Source organism: Scyliorhinus torazame, chromosome 15, assembly GCF_047496885.1.
Source record: "Scyliorhinus torazame isolate Kashiwa2021f chromosome 15, sScyTor2.1, whole genome shotgun sequence".
In the NCBI taxonomy this organism is placed as follows: domain Eukaryota; kingdom Metazoa; phylum Chordata; class Chondrichthyes; order Carcharhiniformes; family Scyliorhinidae; genus Scyliorhinus; species Scyliorhinus torazame.
Window position 1 is genome coordinate 138584876 of NC_092721.1, and position 25248 is coordinate 138610123.

The window sequence follows — 25248 nt, forward strand, 5'->3', positions numbered from 1 at the left end:
ATTAAACCTGTTTCTCCAAAATGGATCCATACCCAGGGCCCAAGCCAACTGAATTGCACATGTTCTACCATTAAGTCCAAAATCAATTTGCAGTAGCACAGAGTTGGCCATGTTAAATTGCCCCTTAATGTCTAAAAATGTGCAGGTTAACTGGGGTTGCGGGGCCTAGGTGGGATGCTCTTTCGAGATGTCGGTGCAGACTCGATGGGCCGCATGGGCTCCTTCTGCACTGTAGAGATACTCATGGCTATCTCATTAATTTTGATTCATCCATAAAGAAGGTAAGGTGAGAGGAAGTAACCTTAATTTAAAATTATATAATATTTTAATTATTATCATGTCTCTGTACATGAAATCACTATCCACTGTAATTTAAATGCATTGTAAATGTACTGAAGTAAAGATTTAATAAACACTTGTTTTTTTATTATCATGAAGTGGTTTCTCACTTAACTTATCCATTGAGATGCCATTTGAGATAAAAGAAATCACATCTCCAACGCACAACATGAAAATTAAGGTAATCATTTTTTTAATACCTGCTCCTTACTTTACTGGATGTTTGAGGTAATTTTCAGTTTGTGATATGTTAAATCAGATTTTCTCATCTTATTTTTTAGCGGACTGACTGTACGGCTGTTATCTCTGTGGAGCAGAACAGTTGTCTGGGAACTGGTTTCCAGTTACTGATTTTATTGGCTGAAATCCATGCCCCGAGAATGTGGGTGGAAAACAATCCAGAAAAGGACAGTCAGGTATGATTTGTGCGGGGCAGCTCGGTGGTGCAGTGGTTAGCACTGCTGCCTCACAATGCTGAGGACCCAGGTTCGATCCCGGCCCAGGGCCACTGTCCGTGTGGAGTTTGCACATTCTCCCCGTGTCTGCATGGGTCTCACCTCCACAGCCCAATGGTGTGCAGGGTAGGTGGATTGGCCATGCTAAATTGCCCTTTAATTGAAAAAAAAATACTGGGTACTCTAAAAAAAATTTTTTTTAAGGTATGATTTGTGCTATTATGAGTATTTGCAGCTGGTGAGCTGTAAGCAAAGTAGGTGATTCAATTATGGCCCATTATATGAAAGACTATGTGTAAGTGATTGTTTTGAATTACTGTGAAGGATCATTTTTGCATCAGTTAATAATTGCTACCAAAATTTACTGTTTTTGATTTTTCAAAATAGCACATTTATTAATGTCAAGTTACACTTTCACTACCTGGGATGCAGATTGCTCGAGATTGTGGGGGGCTCCGTAGGTACAACATTTCTAGTTTGGTGGGGAGGGTGAAAGCTGATCTGGCAAGGTGGGATGGTCTACCTCTGTCATTGGCGGGTCGGGTACAGGCGGTTAAAATGAATGTGCTGCTGCGATTCCTGTTCATTTTTCAACGCCTGCCGATTTTCCTGCCAAAGGCATTTTTTAGAGAGATTGAAGGGATGATTACCTCGTTCATATGGGGAGGGAAGGTGGCCAGAATTAAAACAGTGCTGCTACAGAGAGGAAGGCAGGCAGGGGGTTTGGGTCTTCCGAACCTGATGTATTATTACTGGGCAGCACGGTAGCACACGTGGTTAGCACTGTGGCTTCTCAGCACCAGGGTCCCAGGTTCGATTCCCCGCTGGGTCACTGTCTGTGCGGAGTCTGCACGTCCTCCCCGTGTCTGCGTGGGTTTCCTCTGGGTGCTCCGGTTTCCTCCCACAGACCAAAGACGTGCAGGTTAGGTGGATTGGCATGATAAATTGCCCTTAGTGTCCAAAAAGGTTATTGGGTTACGGGGATAGGGTGGAAGTGAGAGCTTGAGTGGGTCGGTGCAGACTTGGTGGGCCGAGTGGCCTCCTTATGCATTGTATGTTCTACGTATCTCTGGGCGGCGAATGTGGAGAAGGTACGGAGCTGGGTCAGAGGGGTTGACTCCCAATGGGTCAGAATGGAGGAGAGTTTTGGTAGGGCGTCGGGATTGAAGGCGCTAGCGACAGCGCCGCTCCCGACGGGCCCGGGAAGATACTCAGGGAGTCCGGTAGTAATAGCTTTGTGAAGAATTTGGAGGCAGTTTCGACAGCACTTCGGGTTGGGGGCAGGGTCAAGGGAAATGCCGATTCGGGAGAACCATAGATTTGAGCCAGGGAAGTGGGATGGAAATTTTCGGAGATGGGAGGAGAAAGGAATTAGGACACTAAAAGATTTGTTTCTTGAGGGTCGTTTTGGGGGATTGAAGGAGCTGGGAGCGAAGTATGGGCTGGAGCAGTGGGGAATATTTAGATACATGCAGGTTCGAAATTTTGCCAGAAAGGAGATACAGAGCTTCCCAGTAAAGCCGGTTTCCACATTGCTGGTGGAGGTGCTGACGACAGGGGGACTGGAGAAGGGGGTAGTATCGGCGGTTTACAGGGCTATTTTGGAGGAGGAGAAGGCGCCGCTAGAAGGGATCAAAGCAAAGTGTGAGGAAGTGTTGGGAGAGCATATGGAGGAGGGGTTCTGGTGTGAGGTGCTCCGGAGGGTGAACGCCTCCACCTCGTGTGCGGGGTTGGGGCTGATACAGCTGAAGGTGGTGTATAGAGCACACCTTACAAGGGCGAGACGGCTCTTTGAGGAGGTAGAAAATCTGTGTGAACGTTGCCGGGGGGGCCCCCGCAAACCAAATCCTCCTGTCCAAAGCTGGAGGATTACTGGAAGGAGGTGTTCAGCGTAATCTCTAAAGTGGCGCACGTGAAACTGGACCCGGGCCCTCGGGAGGCCATATTCGGGGTGTCGGACCAGCCGGGGTTGGAAACGGGCGCGGAGGCAGATGTTGTGGCCTTCGCCTCGTTGATCGCCCGAATGCGGTTCCTGTTAGGGTGGAGATCAACCTCTCCACCCTGTGCCCTGGCGTGGCGGGGGGACCTGCTGGAATTCTTAACGCTTGAAAAGATCAAATTTGAACTGAGGGGAAGGATGGAGGGGTTCGACAATTCATGGGCGTTATTCATTATGCACTTTCGAGAATTGGATCACATCGAACACATCGGGTGCTTGGAGGGTTGAGGGGAGGGGGACTGTATGTGTTAATGGTGACTATGGGTGATTCCTGATTCCTTTTTGTCACTTGTTTATGTTTGGGGGTTTGGTGGGAGGATGGGATCGTTGTTGTTGATATGGGGATTGACATTACATAGAACATACAGTGCAGAAGGAGGCCACTTGGCCCATTGAGTCTGCACGACCCCACTTAAGCCCTCACTTCCATCCTATCCCTGTAACCCAATAACCCCATCTAATCTTTTTGGTGACTAAGGGCAATTTAGCATGGCCAATCTACCTAACCTGCACGTCTTTGGACTGTGGGAGGAAACCGGAGCACCCGGAGAAAACCCACGCAGACACTGGGGAGAATATACAGACTCCACACAGACAGTGACCCAGCAGGGAATTGAACCTGGGACCCTGGCGCTGTGAAGCCACAGTGCTATCCACTTGTGCTACCGTGCTATCCCAAAATTACATTCATTACTGATTATTGTTTATTGTTGGGTGTAAATTTGGGAGAAAATGTGAAAAAGGAGAATTTTAAAAAAAAAAAATGTTTTTAAGTTACACTTTCATTGCAACTGCTCTTAATGCAAAGTGGGAGTGCGGGCTAAATTGCAAGCAATCTACAATTTGTCAACTTCACACAGTCATATTACACATATTGCATTAAGGTAATGTGGTGTTGGGTGCTCTGGATCCGTGGAACACATACAGGTCACCAACACTTGAAATAGTGCAACATTATTTGATTGAATCATTAACTGTTGTAACATACCCTGACTGTGGGTTAACACGATACTAGCTTTAACTAAAGACCTTTGCCTTGTCCTAACCAGTCGATGCACTCAGCACATGGTGAATGTCTGTGCTGCAGGCTGTGAGCTCTGTCTTCCGAGCTAGCTGCAGCTCGAATGAGCGGGAACTCTGTTGCCCCCTGTCTTTTTAGTGCGTGTGCTTTAACTGGTGATTGGCTGCGGTGTTGTGTGTTGATTGGTCCCACTGTGTCCATCAGTGTGTGTCTGCACCATGATATACTGGTGTATATTATGACAGGTAATACAATCTGAATGATTGTTAGATTTTAGAGCAAAACCATAGGCTTGAGTCCAAAAGGATGTAATTTGACCTAGCTTGCTTTTTGCAGCAAAAAGCAGGGAATGCTGGAAAGGCTCAGCAGGTCTGGCAGCATTTGTAGAGAGAGAAAACAAGAATTAACGCTTCGAGTCGATTTGACTCTTCATCGGAACTAAATGAGGAAAAGTAGGTTGGATATTATTCTGCATCTGGGAGAGATTGCAACAAAGATGGAGCAAACTTAAGAACAAGAGACAGGTGGCCTGGTGTGGGAGGGCAGTGGGAGGAAACCGGAGCACCCGGTGGGAAGGCTTTTTGCATTGAGACAAAAAATGTATGTGATATTTAAAAAAGGTTGGAAGAGAAATGTCACAGTCTAAAGTTGTTGAACTCTGTTGTTGCCTTTTTCAGTGCCAGCTTTACCTATCTTTCTACTCGAGTTTCACTTCTCTTTCTCCTTGCATTTTAATCATATTCCTCAAATGTTTTATACAAATCTCCCTTAAATGTAATAAACTTTGTTTCACTATTGTGGTGAATGTATTCACCTAAGTATGAACTGTCTGTATAGTGCTGTGATCTATGACCTGGAATGATAATACGGTCTACTTCCAGGTACTGTACTGGAACCCCGGTGGGCTCCGCCTCTGGCTCCGCCCTCACCGGGGGATATATAGACCGGCCACCTTTGGCGGCACTAATTTGTACAACAGATACTGGCAGGCGAGTTCATGGATAATAAAGCCTGGTATTCACTCGTTCTCACGGTCTCACATTGAATTGACGGTATTACAATTTATTATCCATCGACAGCACCATGGAAGCCGCTCTAAAGCCAGATAAGCTCGAAATCGACACGTGACGACAGAGGCCACGGAGATCTTCGAACACTGTCTTCGCTATTTCGAGGCCTACCTTGACTCCTCCACAACGCCTCCCTCTGAAACCCTCAAGCTGCGACTCCTCCACGCTCGGGTGAGCCATCGAATTTCCGTGATGATAGAGAAAGCTGCCACGTACGAGGCGGCGGTCGCGACCCTCAAGGCGCATTTCATGAAGCCCGTAAACGAAGTGTTCGCCCGACACCTCCTAACTAATCGCCGTCAATGCGCCGGGGAATCGCTGGACGAGTACCTAGAAAACCTGACCCTACTCGCAAGGAACTGCAGCTATTGGGATGTGACGGCGGAGGAGCACATGAACCTACAGATCCGGGACATCTACGTGGCTGGGGTCCGATCGAACAACATCAGGCAGCGCCTGCTGGAAAACGGGACCACTGACCTGCGGGACACGGCAAAACTAGCAACCTCTTTAGAGGTGGCCTACCAGAGCCTCAGTGCGTTCCCCGCGGACCCGGCGAACCCCTCATGGCCACCATCGTCGCGGCCCCCATCGGAACCGTCTACGTCACAGGCCTGTGCCGCGCGGCTGCCCGTCCAGACCGGGGAACCGCAGTGCTACTTCTGCGGCCAGGTCAACACTCCCGGCAGCATTGCCCAGCCCGCACAGCGACGTGGAGCAACTGGCAAAAAGGGTCACTTCACCAGAGTCTGTCTGGGCCGACCTAAAGCCCAGAAGTCGAAAACTCACCAGGCCCGACCCATGGACTCACAGGCCCGCAGACCCCGCAATGTGGCTGCGTGCCAGCCGGGAACGCCCCATTCAGATGCGTCATCAGCCTCATGCAACTCGTGGAGGCCGCCATCTTGGCCGTCGGCTCCAACACCGACCGTCACGTGCGACTCATGGGGTCCGCCATCTTGGCCGCCGGCTCCGGCATCTGCTGACACGTGCGACCGATGGGGGCGGCCATCTTGGTCGCTATCTTCGACCCAGCCCGACACGTGCGACTCATTTTGTGATACCACCGACCACAGAGGCTACCCCCAGCTAGGCACAGTCACCCTCGACCAGTCGCAGCCAAAACACCTGAAAAATTCCATGATGGTCGTCCGGGTCAACGGGCACGAGACCCCCTGTCCTTTCGACTCCAGGAGCACGGAGAGCTTTGTTCACCCTGACACGGTAATGCGCTGCTCCCTTCACATCTACCCCGCATCCCAAACAATCTCCCTTGCCTCCGGATCCCATTCGGTTCAGATCCGGGGGTACTGTATCGCTAACCTCGCGATGCAGGGTGCCGAGTACGCTCGTTTTAAGCTGTACGTCCTCCCTCACCTCTGCGCCCCTCTACTGCTTGGATTAGACTTCCAATGCAGTCACCGAAGCCTGCCCTACAGTTCGGCGGACCCTTACCCCCCCTCACGGTATGCAGCCCGCGACCCTCAAGGTCCCCCCCCACTTCCCTCTGTGAACCTCACTCCTGACTGTAAGCCCGTCGCCACCAGGAGCAGGCAGTACAGTTCCCAAGACATGATTTTTATCAAGTCTGAGGTCCAGCGACTGTTGAGGGAAGGGATCATCGAGGCCAGCACCAGCCCCTGGAGAGCACAAGTGGTGGTCGTCCGGACCGGGGAAACGAATCGGATGGTTGTGGACTACAGCCAGACCATTAACCGGTTCACGCAACTGGATGCGTACCCCCTACCCCGCATAGCGGAGATGGTCAACCACAGTACCGGGTGTTCTCAACGGTCGATCTGAAGTCGGCCTACCACCAGCTCCCGATCCGCCCAGGAGAGCGCCACTACACTGCCTTCGAAGCAGCCGGCCGACTCTTCCACTTCCTCAGGGTCCCTCTCGGCGTCACTAACGGGGTCTCGGTTTTTCAGAGAACGATGGACCGAATGGTGGACCAGTACGGGTTGCGGGCTACATACCTGTACTTGGACAATGTTACCACCTGCGGCCACAATCAGCAGGACCGTGACGCCAACCTTCAGAGGTTCTTCCAGGCCGCCCACTCCCTCAACCTCACATATAACAAAGAGAAGTGCGTTTTCCGCACTACCCGACTAGCCATCCTCGGTTACACCATGGAGAACGGAGTCCTAGGGCCCAACCCCGACCTCATGCGCCCTCTCACGGAACTTCCCCCTCCCCACAGCCTCAAGGCCCACAAACGATGCCTGGGGCTGTTCTCCTACTGTGCCCAGTGAGTCCCCAACTATGTGGACAAAGCCCGCCCACTTATTAAAACCACCACATTTCCCCTGATGGCTGAGGCCCACTTGGCCGTCAGCCGCATCAAGGCCGACATCTCTAAGGCCGCAATGCATGCGGTGGACAAATCCGTCCCCTTCCAGGTAGAGAGCGACGTGTCCAACGTCGTCCTGGCCCCCACACTCAACCAGACGGGCAAACCAGTTGCCTTCTTCTCTAGAACCCTCCACGCTTCAGAAATCCGACACTCCTCGGTCGAGAAGGAAGCACAGCCAATAGTGGAAGCCGTGCGGCACTGGCGCACTACCTAGCCGGTAGGAGGTTCACCCTCGTCACCGACCAGCGGTTGGTTGCCTTTAAGTTCGACAATGCACAACGGGGCAAGATTAAGAATGACAAAATCTTGAGGTGGAGGATCAAACTCTCCTCCTACAATTATGATATCAAGTATCGTCCTGGGAAGCTCAATGAGCCCCCAGATGCCCTGTCCCGCGACACATGCGCCAGCGCGCAAGATAGCCGGCTTTGGGCTATCCACGATGACCTCTGTCACACGGCTTACCCACTTTATTAAGGCCCGCAACCTGCCCTACTCCACTGAGGAGGTCAGGGCCATGACCAGGGACTGCCAAGTCTGCACGGAATGCAAACCGCACTTCTACTGGCCAGACAAGGCCCACCTGTTAAAGGCCTCCCGGCCATTTGAGCGCCTCAGTATTGACTTCAAAGGGCCCCTCCCCTCCATCAACCAAAATGTATACTTCCTATCCGTCGTTGATGAATACTCCCGCTTCCCTTTCGCTGTCCCCTGCCCCGACATGACCTCGGCCACGATTAGAAAGGCACTGCACAGCATCTTCACACTGTTCGGTTTCCCTGCGTACGTCCACAGCGACCGGGGCACATCGTTCATGAGCGATGAGCTGCGTCAGTACCTGCTCAGTAAGGGCATCATCTCGAGCAGGACTACGAGCTATAACCGCAGGGAAACAGGCAGGTTGAGAGGGAGAACGCGACGGTATGGAAGGCCGTCCTTCTGGCCCTCCGGTCTAGAGGTCTCCCGGTCCCACACTGACAGGAGGTCCTCCCCGACGTCCTCCACTCCATTAGATCACTCCTCTGCACAGCCACGAACGAGACCCCTCACGACCGTTTGTTTGTCTTCCCTAGGAAGTCCATCACCGGGGTCTCGCTTCCATCCTGGCTGACAACTCCGGGACCTGTCCTTCTCCGGAAGCATGCGAGGAGCCATAAGACCGGCCCCCTGGTCGAGAGGGTCCAGCTGCTGCACGCCAACCCCCAGTACGTCTACGTCGCGCACCAAGACGGACGGCAAGATACGGTCTCCCTATGGGACCTGGCACCAGCTGGTTCCCCTGCCAACGCGCCCCCCCCCCCGCTACCCCCAGCGCCCCATACGCCCCCCCCCTGGGTCTCCTGCATTGCCCCGCACCTGCACTGCCGCCACCCACCACCCCCTGTCTACCCCGACCCCTCAATCGTCTCCGACACGCTAGACTGAAGCTCAAGCTCCAGACAACACGCCCCCCGAGTCACCACCTGCAACAACCGTGCCCGCCGCATCACCAGAACTGAAGAGGTCTAAAAGAACGATCCGGCCTCCAGACAGGCTGAACATTTGATGATCCCACGTCACCCCCGCTGGACTTGATTTATTTAACAGGGGGTGAATGTAGTGAATGTATTCACCCAAGTATGAACTGTCTGTATAGTGCTGTGACCTATGACCTGGAAATGATAATACGGTCAACTTCCAGGTACTGTACTGGAACCCCGGTGGGCTCTGCCTCTGGCTCCGCCCTCACCGGGGGATATATGGACCGGCCACCTGTGGGTGGCACTCATTTGTAAAACAGATACTGGCAGGCGAGTTCATGGATAATAAAGCCTAGTATTCACTCGTTCTCACGGTCTCACAGTGAATTGACGGTATAACAACTATCTGTACATGACCATAAACAGGTGCATGCGCTCATGTCCCCCAGTGCATGTGCGCATGTCCTCAAGCATGTGTGTGCGTGAACTTCATTTTGGAAGGAAGAACAAAATAACTATTATTTAAATAGAGAAAAAACGCAGAAAGCTGCAACACAGAGGGACTTGGGTCTGCTTTTGCATGGAACACAGAAAGCTAGTACACAGGTGCAACAGGTAATCTGGAAGGCTAATGGAATGTTGGCTCTTATTTCGAGGTGGTTGGATTATAAGAATAGGGAAGTCTTGCTGCATCTATACAAGGTACTGGTGAGACCACATCTGGAATCTGGAGTACTGTGAGCAGTTTTGGTCCCCTTATTTAAGGAAAGATATTATTTCATTGGAGGCAGTTCAGAGAAGGTTCACTCGGATGATTCCTGGTTTGGAGGTATTGTCTTATGAACAAAGGTTAGACAGGTTGAGATTCTACTTATTGGAATTTAGAAGAATGAGGAGTGATCTCATTGAAAGAGACAGGATTCTTAAGGGGCTTGACAGGGTAAATGCTGAGAGGATATTTCCCCTCATTGAGAGTATTGGACCAGAGGGCATAGTCTCAGAATAAAGGGGTACCAATTTCAGAATGAGATGAGGAGGAATTTTTTCTCTCAGAGGGTTGTGAGTCTTTGGAACTCCTTGCCACAAAGAGCAGTGGGGGCAGAGTTCTTGTATATATTTAAGGCTGAGGTAGATAGATTTCCTTGTATGGGAATCAAGGGTTAGGTGAAAGGACAGGAAAGTGGACATGAGAAATGTCGGATAAGCCATGACCCTATTGAATGGTGGAACAGGCTTGAGGGGCCCAACGGCCTAATCCTGTTCCTATTTCTTATGTTGTGTCCCCCTTTGTGTGCAGGTGTGTGCGCGCTTGCGTCCATGTGTGTGCGCGTCTCCCCCCATGTTTTTGTGTCCACATTAGTCGCTTCCCTCTGCGTGCTCGCATGCGGGTATGTCCCTGTTATGTGTGCACGTCCCTTTGTGTGTGCATGTCCCCATGCATGTGCACCACGTCCCTGTGCATGTGCGCACATGTCCCTGTGTGTGTGCACCATGTCCCTGTGCATGTGCGCACATGTCCCTGTGTGTGTGCATGCACGTCCCTGTGTGTGTGTGCATGCACGTCTCCGTGTATGTGTGCAAGCACATCCCCGTGTGTGTGTGCGCGCACATCCCAATGTGTATGTGCGTGCACATCCCCGTGTTTGTGCATGCACGCATGTCCCTGTGTGTGCCCCTGCACGCACATCTTCATGTTTGTGTGCACGCACGTCCCCATGTGTGTCCGTGCACGTCCCAGTGTGTGTGTGTGTAGGTGCACGTCCCCGTATATGTGTGCACTCACATCCCAATGTGTATGTGCGTGCGCATCCCCGTGTTTGTGGGTGCATGCATGTGCCCGTGTGTGTGCGTGCACGCAAGTCCCCATGTGTGTGTGTGTGCACGCACGTCCCCATGAGTGTGTGTGTGCACGCACATCCTCGTGTGTGTATGTGTGTGGGGGTGAGCGCGCAGGTCCCCGTGTGTGTGTGTAAGAACGTGCACGTCCCAAGTGTGTGTGTGCGCCGCACGCAAGTCCCCGTGTGTGTTTCTGCCGCATACGAGCCCCTGTGTGTGCATGTGTGCGTCCCCTTGTGCGTGCACAGGCGTACGCATCCCTGCTTGTGTGCCTGCCCACGTGTGTGCGTGTCCATGTACACGCCCGCCCATTTGTGCATTTGTTCCACTTCCCGTCCCCGTGTGGGCAAAGAGTCTAGTACAAACCTAGTTTAATCTGGTTTGGCTTGTATATATGCACAATATCCACAAGAGGGAGGTATTACACCCTTCCCTCCTAATGAGAAAACTCCATAATGTTCAAGTTCTGTCATGATATGCAAACATGCAGCTAATGAACACATAGAATAGGACACGACCAATGAGCAGTCAGGACACTCAGATGTGATATCTCACTATAAAAGGGATGAGGCACTCACACCCCGTCTCTTTCTACAGACCAACACCCACAGAGTGAGAGAGGGTGTATCCTCCGCATCACACCCCAGCACGTGGCTTAGAGCAAGGCTGGTTCAGTTAGACTGAGTTACTACATTTAGATTAGCAGAGAGTCGAACTCATTGAGAACTGTGCTAATAGTTCAATAAAACACATTGAACTCACTTCAAAGTCTGGAGCATCTTTTACTCAAAACTGCATCAAGTGGCAGCTTGTGTTATTCCAAATTACATAACACATCAAGTTCCACACAAATTATATACGTTTCTTGCTTTCCATTGATTCACAAATCAAAGTCAACCATAGGTTTCCTGTTCCTCAGCGGACTTCTGACTCAAACTTTCAGAATTTGGGGAATGACCTTGACCCAAGTCCGAGGAGAAGCTTTCGACAACATTGACTGATTTTAACCTTGATCTTCAATCAAATTTTCCACTTCATCAGTCCTGTCTGTCAGACTCTGACTTGGATCTGAACTGGCTTTAGGCATGACTGCCGGAATATTTTTATTCTACTGGTATCCCAACTATCTGGTTTATCAGTCACATTTGATTCTTCCTAATTTGCTTCTTCTTTGTGAATCTCTGAGGGTAAAAATCTATATGTACACACCTAACCTTTCCACGAACAAAAGTGTGTGAGGATCACATATTTTTATGACCCCTCGGTGACCGCTTCAACCACTTATGATGATGATCTTTCACCTTGACCTTCCGGTTCAACTTCTTTCTCTCGTACTACCCCCAACATCACTCTTCCTTGATTGTTTCTCTTCTATTGACCATGTTAAATGTAGCTTCAGCAATGGAAACCTTGTTCTAGACTGTGTTTTAAGAAATAATTCAGCTAGTATTCTACCAGTTGTAGTGTGAGGTATGTAATGGGAAATAACCTGAAAATTCACTAAGCTGATCTAATGAAAACTGATGTTTAGAAAATGCTAGACTCAAATCGGAAGAAACAAGAGCAAGCTTAACAATTTGATCTCCCCAGCTGCCCAATAATATCTGTTACACAACCACCTTCAAATATTAGTCCACCCTCATGTACTTTTCCCTAGACTGGATATTTACACCTATTTCTTACAGAAAGAGCACTCACAAGTTCCTCTGCTGGTTTGCTGGAATTGGATTGGTTTGGTTTATTGTCGCGTGTACAGTGAACAGTATTGTTCTGCATGCAGCTCAAACAGATCATTTTGCACATGAAAAGAAAATACATAATATGGCAAACATAAAATACACAATGTAAATACATAGACACAGGCATCGGGTGAAGATGTGTGAAGAGATCAGATCAGTCCATAATAGGGTCGTTTAGGAGTCTGGTAACAGCGGGGAAGAAGCTATTTTTGAATCTGTTCATGCGTGTTCTCAGACTTTTGTATGTCCTGCCCGATGGAAGAAGTTGGAAGAGTGAGTAAGCTGGGTGGGAAGGGTCTTTGATTATGCTGCCCGCTTTCCCAAGGCAGCTGGAGGTGTAGACAGAGGCAGTGGATGGGAGGCGAGTTTGTGTGATGGACTGGGCGGTGTTCACGACTCTCCGTAGTTTCTTCCGGTCTTGGGCTGAGCAGTTGCCATAGGATGTGATGCAGCCAGATAGGATGCTTTCTATGGTGCACCTGTAAAAGTTGGTAAGCGTCAATGTGGACATGCCGAATTTCCTTAGTTTCCTGAGGAAGTATAGGCGCTGCTGTGCTTTCTTGGTGGTAGCGTCGACGTGGGTGGACCAGGACAGATTTTTGGTGATGTGCACACCTAGGAATTTGAAGCTCTCAAACATCTCCACCTCAGCCCCGTTGATGCAGACAGGAGGTGTAGAGTGCTTTGCTTCCTGAAGTCAATGACCAGCTCTTTAGTTTTGCTAATATTGAGGGAGAGATTGTTGTCGTTGCACCACTCCACTGGGTTCTCTATCTCCCTCCTGTATTCTGAATTGTCGTTATTCGAGATCCGATCCATTACGTTCATGTCATCAGCAAACTTGTAGATGGAGTTGGAGCCGGATTTTGCCACGCAGTCGTGTGTGCATAGGGAGTATAGTAGGGGGATTAGTACACAGCCTTGTGGGGCCCCGGTATTGAGGACTATCGTGGAGGAGGTGTTGCTGTTTATTCTTACTGATTGTGGTCTATGGGTCAGGAAGTCGAGACTCCAGTTGCAGAGGGAGAAGCCAAGTCCTAGGTTTTGGAGCTTTGATATGAGCTTGACTGGGATTATGGTGTTGAAGGCGGAGCTGTAGACAATAAATAAGAGTCTGATGTAGGAGTCCTTGTTGTCGAGATGCTCCAGGGATGTGTGTAGGGCCAGGGAGATGGCGTCTGTTGTGGACCGGTTATAATGATATGCGAATTGCAGTGGATCAGGGAGTATGATGTGCCTCATGACCAACCTCTTGAAGCTCTTCTTTACGATCGATGTCAGGGCCACTGGACGATAGTCATTGATGCACGTTGCCTGGTTCTTCTTTGGCACCGGTGAGATGGTGGTCTTCTTGAAGCAGCTGGGGACCTCAGAACGGAGAAGGGAGAGGTTGAAGATGTCCACGAACATATCTGCCAGCTGGTCCGCGCAGGATCTGTATGCACGACCAGGGACCCCGTCCGGGCCCTTCGCCTTCCGAGGTTTCACTTTCAAGAAGGCCGAGCTGACTTCAGAAACTGTGATGGTGGGTGTGGGTGTGTCCGGGGCTGTTGGGGCAGTTGACAGCGGTCTGATGGTTTCCTGCTCAAACCGAGTATAGAGTTCATCGAGGGGTGCGCTGCTGCCGGAGATTCTGCCCGGCTTCATTTTGTAGCCTGTTGTGTTGTTTAAGTCTTGCCACAACCGAGAATCTGTAACGGTAGTCTGTGACTCTAGCTTGGTTTGATATTTTCTCTTGGCATCCCTGATGCCTTTGTGGAGGTCGTACCTGTATTTCTTGTATAGGTTAGGGTTGCCTGACTTGAACGCCTCAGACCTGGCCTTTAGTAGGACGTCAATCTCCCGATTAAGCCATGGTTTGCAGTTGGGGAACGTACGTACTACTTTCTTTGGCACACAGTCATTTAGACATTTGCTGATAAATTCGGTGGTGGCATACTTTTTCAGGTTAGTGGTTGAGTTCTTAAATACGGACCAGTCCACTGTCTCCAAGCAGTTACGTAGGAGCTCTTCTGTTGCCTCGGACCAGCACTGCACAACATTCTTAACTGGATTCTCCCGCTTCGGTTTCTGCTTGTATGCCAGGAGAAGGAGCACCGTCTTATGGTCTGATTTTCTGACGTATGGTCGGGGGATGGATCGGTAGGCGCCCTTGTTTTTGTGTAGCAGTGGCCGAAATTGTTGTCGCCCCTGGTGGGACAGGAGATGTGTTGGTGGAATTTTGGCAGTACATTCTTGAGGTTGGCCTCGTTGAAGTCCCCATCCACGATGAACAAGGCCTCCGGGTGTTCAGTTTCATTGCTATTTGTAACTGTGTACAATTCATCAAGCACCTTTTTCACTTCTGCCAACCGAAATTTGTTCAGTTAAACAATCCATAATCTAACTGTTATTGTCAGACTCTAATATCTTCATTGAACAATGGCACGAGTATCTGGTACAAAAGAGAAACCAGTTTAATCCAGTTTGGCTGAAATGCGTACATATATCACGAATGGCCATGTAGAGATCTACCATGCGGATCTAGTGGCACTTGAGAACACTAAAACTCAGTAGAATTTTGAGTTAACAGTTCTCGGGTGCAAATAAGAATCGTTTTATTGACTCTAGTTGATTACAATTGAGAGTCACTTAAATCTTATTCTCTAATAAGTCCAGCTAGGAAAAGGACTCAAAGAGAAGCAATTTGCAGACAATATAACTTTCAAATAATACAGAAATGATTTTCTTGCTTACGGCAAAACAGCTTGCATTTACTTCGAGAGTTGGAGTTAGAAAGTGAAAGTATGAAAGATAGAGACAGCGAATAGCTTAGATCAAAGAATATAGAATAATCTGGTTAAAAATGGCCGTACGATCTATCATGGTTATACTAAATCATATCTGTCTTTAGCCATCCAGCTATACCCCTATGTAATCCTAATTGGTTTGAGTTAGAATCAAATAAGTTTGATTTGATGGTTAGCTGTCTGTCTTTAATGTGCAACATCAACTTGAAATGTTTCATAAATGAATTCTTATGTGTGTTCTGGAATGCGATTTGGTGCCGTTCATTGCAAGCGGCATGAACTGGATTCTTGCTGACTTGACTGTTAGGACAATGGCTCCTTTAGGTTACTGTACCGTTGCTATGCTGTTGTCATGGAGATGCCCTGTCCTTGGACTGTTTAGTGTCATATTATCTTGCAAATGTATTTGTTAGCTGAATAAGAATGCTGTTTTAATCTATAATGAATTATGCTGTTTCTGTGTTCTGTTGAAGCTATGTTTTGAAATGAATTATGCTGAATGTGTTTTGAAATGACCTGAGGTTATGAGTGAGTTTTAAAATGGGTATTTAATAGACATGGGGCTTAATGCTAAATAGCTATCTTTTACCTATTATTTTTACCTGTTTTACCTATCAGGGGTGTTAGAGGACGTTATTACACATATCAACACCCATGATTTTCTAGCCCCATCCTGTCTTAGCTCCATGGACTCATTGGATTGGATGAGGTTATAGAGTGGGAAAGAGGCAATGTGAAAATTTAAACTAATGATTGGCATCTAAAAGTCCTGGTGATCACTGTTGTATTTTACGAGAACTCCTATGGAGTGATTTGTCTACCACTATGAATGCAGGGTAAAGAAATCTCAATTACACAGTTTATCCACCTGTTACGCATGTGCCCCTTATTTTAATTTTTTCACAATTAATTTAAGGAATGTGGGCATCGCTGGCTGAGCCAACATTTATTGCCCATCGCTAACTGCCCTCCATTCAGAGGGCATTTGAGAGTCAACCATATTGCTGTGGATCTGGAGTCACATATAGACCAGACTGGGTAAGGACGGAAGACTTCCTTCCCTAAAGGGCATTACTGAACTAAATGGGTTTTTACGTCAATCATTTCCATATCATAATTAGACTTTTTTATTTAATTCAAATTTCACCATCTGCCGTGGAAGGATTTGAACCCAGCTCCCCAGATCTTGCCCTGGGTCTCTGGATTACTCGTCCAGTGACAATACCACTACGCCACTGCCTCCTTGTTCATGAACTTAATGCTTCAGAGGTTGTCTGTAGTGCTTAGTTTCAAGTGTTATTTTGTATCCATTATAATGTAATATTTATGGGACTGTCGAGTAAACATTTTTTGCAGGTGTCTGCTTTTGGGAAGGTGTGTCCTTGTGTACAAGTTACACCGTGTAATTTTCCTCCCACTTAACCAGGTGTACTAGCTGTCCCCTATTTATATTCTCTTTCAATTAAAAATAATCAATTGACTGAAATAATAATGAAAGGGGGGGTGACAGCCCCTGGTGGTGCACTATAACTAAAACAAAAACATTAAAGAAAGCGTGACTAACCGAACCAAAATATAATTCCCGAGGCTGACGATGTACCCCAGCCCTCGCGGTGTCCTCTGATCGTGGAAGGCCTCAGGCTTTTACCAGTGGACACCACATGTTCCCTTTCCAGGGCCCTGCTGCTGTGCACATAGATGTGTTAAAGAGGGATAGACAGTTTGGTCAGATGATCCCCTGGACCATCTGTTGCCTGGACCTGTTGATGACCATCTTGGCTAAACCCTAGAACAGACCCACAAGGAGTTCAGGTTTTACTGTTACTTTTGGTTTGTCCTATTAAACCCCCTTAACTTTCCGAGGGAGATAACCAACCACGCACCTCATCTTAGTTTCTCTTGCTTAAATTTTTCAATATATTAATCAGCAAAGAATTGTATGACAAGATTTAAAGTTTTAAGGCTTTTACTGTCGCAAACTAAAATCAAAATCGACTAACATGACTTAGTAGACAACTAATACTGTAAACTACAGAAAGGATAATCCTTATTGTGGTTTAACATAATTGATAATCCCACCCTGCAAATATACAGCACGCTTTCTGCAGACTTAGTATTAATATGAAACATGCAAAAGTCACTCACAGCTTCCAATGGGCTCACTTCTCTCCATTTTGCTGAATCTAAATGGCTGCTCTTCTGTCTCACTCTCTCTGATTCTATTCAAAGAGACAGAAAGTCTGCAATAACAAAAACTTATGCTTCTGCCTTTGTAATCAGGTGTTAAGCCTGCCATGTGTTTTTCAAGAACATCTGGCTGGGGTCTCTAGTTCCTATGGTAACCAAGTCACACACGTTTGTTGTCATGCAGAACCTGTAGCAGATCACATCACCCTCTTCATTACTCCATTTTACATTGAATTAAAGAGACCATCCAAAACATGATCATCGTATTAAAACTTTGCATCTGTAACAAAACACAATCCCATTGATACACTTATCACCCAACTTCCACTCTTGCCACCATGCTAGCTGACATTAAAACTGTTGTCCTTCCTTTCAAAACCAACATCATCACTTATTTAAAAAAACACCCTTGACCTTCGACGCTGCCACAATAGTCATTTGTACAGCCCAGGGCTGCAGGTTTTCTCCTGAAAGATCTATGTGGTTTCATATGATTTCAGAGCCAAGTGCTGCCACAATTCCAACTTCCTTTTCCTCTCTACATCCTTGGAACATATCCATGCCCAACTATCCCACAGCTCCCTGTTTGAATCTCTTCACTTGAGTTTTAACCTCTTCCACAGGACTGAAATAGCCCTAACCAAAGTCATGAATACCATTCTCTCTGACTATGGGGAGGTTTCTAATTTTGTCCTTTTTACTCTGTCTGCACTAGATCAGTAACCTGCAACTCCTCTCTTCTGTTATCCAGTTCAGTTGACTGCTCCTGTTTAATTCTACTCTTGTCTGTCTAATTATAATCAGAGCATCTAAAGCAGTGGCTTCTGTTCCCACTGTGGACTATCATAGAATCATAGAATTTACAGTGCAGAAGGAGGCCATTCGGCCCATCAAGTCTGCACCAGCTCTTGGAAAGAGCACCCTACCCAAGGTCAACACCTCCACCCTATCCCCATAACCCAGTAACCCCACCCAACACTAAGGGCAATTTTGGACACTAAGGGCAATTTATCATGGCCAATCCACCTAACCTGCACATCTTTGGACTGTGGGAGGAAACCTGAGCACCCGGAGGAAACCCGCGCGTACACGGGGAGGGTGTGCAGAGTCCGCACAGACAATGACCCAAGCCGGAATCGATCCTGGGACCCTGGAGCTGTGAAGCAATTGTGCTATCCACAATGCTACCGTGCTGCCCCATCTTGGATATTTCTCAAAGAATCATCCTTGGCCCCATTCCCTTCCTTGTTTTTAGGATGCTCTTTGTTAACCTAGTCTACAGACGTGGGGTTCGCTTTCTCATGTCTATCAATAGCACATAAATCAGTTTTGACCACTGTTTGAGCCCAAACCTAGAATTCTAGTCCTTTCTGCTTTTCTTTTCTTTTTTTAATTATTTTTATTCAGATTTTTATTAAAACATAATTTTTGCCCCCCCGTCCCGGAATGCTGCTGCTGCTGACATTTCAATGCTCTTCTAGAAAGTTGAGGAACGGCTGCCACCTCCGAGAGATCCCCATCATGGACCCTCTCAAGGCAAACTTTATTTTCTCAAGACTGAGAAACCCAGCCATGTCACCAATCCAGGTCTCTACACTCGGGGGCTTAGTCCCTCCACATTAAAATCCCTGCCAGAATCCCTTAAGAGCTGGGAATGCCAGAACATATGGACATGGACTGCTGGGCTTCCCGGACACCTCGCACATCTATCCTCAACCCCAAAGAACTTGCTCATTCTGGTTGCCATCATGTGTGCCCGGTGGACCACCTTAAACTGGATTAAGCTAAGCTTGGCACATGATGAGGAATTAACCCTGTTTAGAGCATCCGCCCACAGGCCCGCATCCAGCTCCCCGCCTAGCTCCCCCTCCCACTTGCCCTTAAGCTCCCCCACTGGGGCTTCCTCCGCCTCCTGTAGTTCCTGGTAGATGTCCAACACCTTCCCCTCCCCTACCTAGGTGCCGGAGACCACCCTATCTTGTATCCTGCGTGGGGGTAGCAACGGAAATGTCACCACCTGTTTTTTAAGAAAGGTGCCTACCTGAAGGTATCTGAAAGCATTTCCAGGGGGGCAAATTGAATTTCTCCTTCAGCGCTTTCAAGCTGGGAAAAGTCCCGTCTATGAACAGGTCCCCCATCCTTTTAATACCTGCCCTATGCAAGCTTTGAAACCCTCCATCTATCTTGCCTGGGACAAATCTGTAATTGTTGCGTATCGGGGTCCAAACTGAGGCTCCTTCCACCCCCCTGTGTCTTCTCCACTGACCCCAGATCCTTAATGCCGCCGCCACCACCGGACTTGAGGAGTAGCGCGCCGGCGAGAACAGCAGAGGTGCCGTTACTAGTGCTCCTAAGCTGGTGCCTTTGCATGAGGACGCCTCTAACCGCTCCCATGCCGACTCCACCCCCCATACCCATTTCCTAATCATGGCTATGTTTGCCGCCCAATAGTAGCTGCACAAATTCGGCAGCGCCAGCACCCCCCCCCCAACTGCGCTCCAGATACAGTCTCTTTACTCGCGGGGTCTTATTTGCCCATACAAATCCTGAGATGATCTTGTTCACGCGCTTAAAGAAGGACTTAAGAATGAAGATTCAGGGGCAGCACGGTAGCATTGTGGATAGCACAATTGCTTCACAGCTCCAGGGTCCCAGGTTCGATTCCTGGCTTGGGTCACTGTCTGTGCGGAGTCTGCACATCCTCCCCGTGTGTGCGTGGGTTTCCTCCGGGTGCTCCGGTTTCCTCCCACAGTCCAAAGATGTGTAGGTTAGGTGGATTGGCCATGATAAATTGCCCTTAGTGTCCAAAATTGCCCTTAGTGTTGGGTGGGGTTACTGGGTTGTGGGGATAGGGTGGAGGTGTTGACCTTGGGTAGGGTGCTCTTTCCAAGAGCTGGTGCAGACTCGATGGGCCGAATGGCCTCCTTCTGCGCTGTAAATTCTATGATAAGATGGGAAGGCACTGGAAGACGAACAGAAATCTGGGGTGGACCGTCATCTTAACAGTCTGCACCCTCCCCGCTCAAGAAAGCGAGAGCATGTCCCACCTTTTGAAGTCCCCCTCCATCTGCTCTATCAACCGGGATAAATTAAGCTTGTGGAGGGCATCCCAGTTTCGAGCCACTTGTATACCTAGGTACCGAAAGCTCTTCTCCACCATCTTAAGCGGAAGCTCTCCCAGTCTCTTCTCCTGCCCTTTAGTTTGGATCACGAACATCTCGCTTTTCTTCTTGTTTAATTTGTACCCCGAAAAAGTGCCGAAGTCCCTCAAAAGGTTGTTTCCACTGGCGGGTGAAAGCAGAACTAGGGGGCATAGCCTCAAAATAAGGGGAAGTAGATTTAGGACTGAGTTTAGGAGGAACTTCTTCACCCAAAGGGTTGTGAATCTATGGAATTCCTTGCCCAGTGAAGCAGTAGAGGCTCCTTCATTAAATGTCTTTAAGATAAAGATAGATGGGACTTCCGGGTGCGGCGATGACCAGCTGAGTCGCACGTTTCGGCAGCTCCCTGTGAAACGGACTTTTGGGCTCTTGATAGGAGCCCCAACGGCAATTTTGACGGCTAAAAACACTGTGCGGTAAACCAGAAGGGAATCCCCCCTGGATACGGATGGAAAAAGGAGAGGGAAGTGGCCAGATTGCAGTGGATCCTTTAGAACAGCGGCAAGGAAGGCAAGCAAAAACCAAGATGGCGTCTGAAGGTGGCAGTTTAACATGGGGCCCTGAACAACAAGAGTTCTTGAAATGCTGTGTGGAAGAGATCAAAAAGGAAATGAAGAAAGAGCTGTTGGCCCCGATACTACAGGCGATCGAAGGGCTAAAGGAGGAACAAAAGACCCAGGAGCGGGAGCTTCGGGTCGTGAAGGCAAAGGCAGCCGAGAATGAGGACGATATACAGGGCCTGGTGGTGAAGACGGAGACGCAGGAGGCACATCAGAAACGATGTGTGGAAAGGTTGGAGGCACTGGAAAACAACGCAAGGAGGAACAACCTGAGGATTCCTGGTCTTCCTGAAGGTGTGGAGGGAGCTGACGTCGGGGCATATGTGAGCACGATGCTGCACTCGTTAATGGGAGCGGAGGCCCCGGCGGGTCCGTTGGAGGTGGAGGGAGCATACCGAGTGATGGCGCGAGGACCGAGAGCAGGAGAAATTCCCAGAGCCTTAGTGGTGAGATTCCTCCGTTTTAAGGATAGAGAAATGGTCCTTAGATGGGCGAAGAAAACTCGGAGCAGTAAATGGGAGAACGCGGTGATCCGCGTTTATCAAGACTGGAGTGCGGAGGTGGCGAGAAGGAGGGCGAGCTTTAATCGGGCCAAGGCGGTGCTTCATAAAAAGAAGATAAAATTTGGAATGCTGCAACCGGCAAGACTGTGGGTCACATATCGAGGAGGCACCACTACTTTGAGACGGCGGATGAAGCGTGGACTTTTATTGTGGAAGAGAAACTGGAATGAGCGGGTTATTAAAAAGAACGTTCGAACAAAGTGGTGGGGCGAATGTGGGGGGCAAAGAGGGGTTTTATGTACTAATCCTGCGATGTGGTAACTTTTCTCTCTCCCACAGGTGGTGATGGGGGGAGGAGGGGAGGTGGAGGAGATGGGGCGTTGGCCATTGGGGGCGGGGCCAAGGGAGAAGCGCGGGCTTGGTTCCCGCACTATGATAATCATGGCGGGAATAGAGAAGCAGGAAGGAGGGGGGCGTCGCACGGTGCGAGCCGAGGTCACGGGGGGAAGCCGAGGTCAGCCAGAGTTTGCTGACTTCTGGGAGCAACATGGGGGGAGTAATTACGCTAGCGGGGGATCTAGCGGGGGGGGTGGGAGGGGGGAATTACTGGGTTGCTGCTGCTGGGGAGAGGGGGGAGCTGGTATGGGAGAGGATGGGCGGGGGGGCACCGCCTGGGGGAGATACAGCTGCGTGGGAACCGGGTGAGGAGCTGGAAAAAGGTGATGGCTAATCGACAAGGGGGGGGTAGGAAGCCCCCCAACTCGGCTGATCACGTGGAACGTGAGAGGGCTGAACGGGCCGATAAAGAGGGCACGGGTACTCGCACACCTTAAGAAACTTAAGGCAGATGTGGTTATGTTACAGGAAACGCACCTGAAACTGATAGACCAGGTTAGGCTACGCAAAGGATGGGTGGGGCAGGTGTTCCATTCGGGGCTAGATGCGAAAAACAGGAGGGTGGCTATATTAGTGGGGAAGCGGGTAATGTTCGAGGCAAAGGCTATAGTGGCGGATAACGGGGGCAGATACGTGATGGTGAGTGGCAAACTACAGGGGGAGACGCTGGTTTTGGTAAACGTATATGCCCCGAACTGGGATGATGCCAATTTTATGAGGCGGATGCTAGGACGCATTCCGGACCTAGAGATGGGAAAGCTGATAATGGGGGGAGATTTTAATACGGTGATGGAACCAGGGCTGGATAGGTCGAAGTCCAGGACTGGAAGGAGGCCGGCAGCAGCCAAGGTACTTAAAGATTTTATGGAGCAGATGGGAGGTGTAGACCCGTGGAGATTTAGCAGACCTAGGAGTAAGGAGTTCTCGTTTTTCTCCTATGTCCATAAAGTCTACTCGCGAATAGACTTTTTTGTGCTGGGTAGGGCATTGATCCCGAAGGTGAGGGGAACGGAGTATACGGCTATAGCCATTTCGGATCACGCTCCACACTGGGTGGACTTGGAGATAGGGGAGGAAACAGGAGGGCGCCCACCCTGGAGAATGGACATGGGACTAATGGCAGATGAGGGGGTGTGTCTAAGGGTGAGGGGGTGCATTGAAAAGTACTTGGAACTCAATGATAATGGGGAGGTCCAGGTGGGAGTGGTCTGGGAGGCGTTGAAGGCGGTGGTTAGAGGGGAGCTGATATCAATAAGGGCACATAAAGGGAAGCAGGAGAGTAAGGAACGGGAGCAGTTGCTGCAAGAACTTTTGAGGGTGGACAGACAATATGCGGAAGCACCGGAGGAGGGACTGTACAGGGAAAGGCAAAGGCTACATGTAGAATGTGACTTGCTGACTACAGGCACTGCAGAGGCACAATGGAGGAAGGCACAGGGTGTACAGTACGAATATGGGGAGAAGGCGAGCAGGTTGCTGGCACACCAATTGAGGAAAAGGGGAGCAGCGAGGGAAATAGGGGGAGTGAGGGATGAGGAAGGAGAGATGGAGCGGGGAGCGGAGAGAGTGAATGGAGCGTTCAAGACATTTTATAAAAAATTATATGAAGCTCAACCCCCGGATGGGAGGGAGAGAATGATGGGCTTCTTGGATCGGCTGGAATTTCCCAAGGTGGAAGAGCAGGAAAGGGTGGGACTGGGAGCACAGATCGAGGTAGAAGAAGTGGTGAAAGGAATTAGGAGCATGCAGGCGGGAAAGGCCCCGGGACCGGATGGATTCCCAGTCGAATTCTATAGAAAATATGTGGACTTGCTCGCCCCGGTACTGACGAGGACCTTTAATGAGGCAAAGGAAAGGGGACAACTGCCCCCGACTATGTCTGAAGCAACGATATCGCTTCTCTTAAAGAAGGAAAAGGACCCGCTACAATGCGGGTCCTATAGACCTATTTCCCTCCTAAATGTAGATGCCAAGGTCCTGGCCAAGGTAATGGCAATGAGAATAGAGGAATGTGTCCCGGGGGTGGTCCACGAGGACCAAACTGGGTTTGTGAAGGGGAGACAGCTGAACACGAATATACGGAGGTTGTTAGGGGTAATGATGATGGCCCCACCAGAGGGAGAAACGGAGATAGTAGTGGCGATGGATGCCGAGAAAGCATTTGATAGAGTGGAGTGGGATTATTTGTGGGAGGTGTTGAGGAGATTTGGCTTTGGAGATGGGTATGTTAGATGGGTGCAGCTGTTGTATAGGGCCCCAGTGGCGAGCGTGGTCACGAATGGACGGGGATCTGCATATTTTCGGCTCTATAGAGGCAGGGATGCCCTCTGTCCCCATTATTGTTTGCACTGGCGATTGAGCCCCTGGCGATAGCGTTAAGGGGTTCCAAGAAGTGGAGGGGAGTACTTAGGGGAGGAGAAGAGCACCGTGTATCTTTGTATGCGGACGATTTGCTACTATACGTGGCGGACCCGGCGGAGGGGATGCCAGAAATAATGCGGATACTTGGGGAGTTTGGGGATTTTTCAGGGTATAAATTGAACATGGGGAAAAGTGAGTTGTTTGTGATGTATCCAGGGGAGCAGAGTAGAGAAATAGAGGACCTACCGTTGAGGAAGGTAACAAGGGACTTTCGTTACCTGGGGATCCAGATAGCTAAGAATTGGGGCACATTGCATCGGTTAAATTTAACGCGGTTGGTGGAACAGATGGAGGAGGATTTCAAGAGATGGGATATGGTATCCCTGTCAATGGCAGGGAGGGTGCAGGCGGTTAAGATGGTGGTCCTCCCGAGATTCCTCTTTGTGTTTCAGTGCCTCCCGGTGGTGATTACGAAGGCTTTTTTTAAAAGGATTGAAAAGAGCATCATGGGTTTTGTGTGGGCCGGGAAGACCCCGAGAGTGAGGAAGGGATTCTTACAGCGTAGCAGGGATAGGGGGGGGCTGGCACTACCGAGCCTAAGTGAGTATTATTGGGCCGCTAATATTTCAATGGTGAGTAAGTGGATGGGAGAGGAGGAGGGAGCGGCGTGGAAGAGATTGGAGAGGGCGTCCTGTAGGGGGACTAGCCTACAGGCTATGGTGACAGCCCCATTGCCGTTCTCACCGAGGAACTACACCACAAGCCCGGTGGTGGTGGCTACACTGAAGATTTGGGGACAGTGGAGACGGCATAGGGGAAAGACTGGAGCCTTGGGGGGGTCCCCGATAAGAAACAACCATAGGTTTGCCCCGGGGGGAATGGATGGGGGATATGGAATCTGGCAAAGAGCAGGAATAACGCAACTGAAAGATCTGTTTGTGGATGGGAAGTTCGCGAGTCTGGGAGCGCTGACCGAGAAATATGGGTTGCCCCAAGGGAATGCATTCAGGTAT

General features: G+C 49.4%; 1 protein-coding gene across 2 annotated transcripts in view; it reads left to right on the top strand.

Moving 5' to 3' along the window:
• Positions 1-25248, top strand: part of parp4 (poly (ADP-ribose) polymerase family, member 4) — a 341167-nt gene that overhangs the window by 151512 nt on the left and 164407 nt on the right. For both annotated transcript variants that reach the window (XM_072476809.1, XM_072476810.1), the window contains 2 exons: positions 439-520; positions 621-755. In XM_072476809.1, coding sequence (XP_072332910.1) covers positions 439-520; positions 621-755 — 217 coding nt within the window. The remainder of the gene's footprint in view (positions 1-438; positions 521-620; positions 756-25248) is intronic.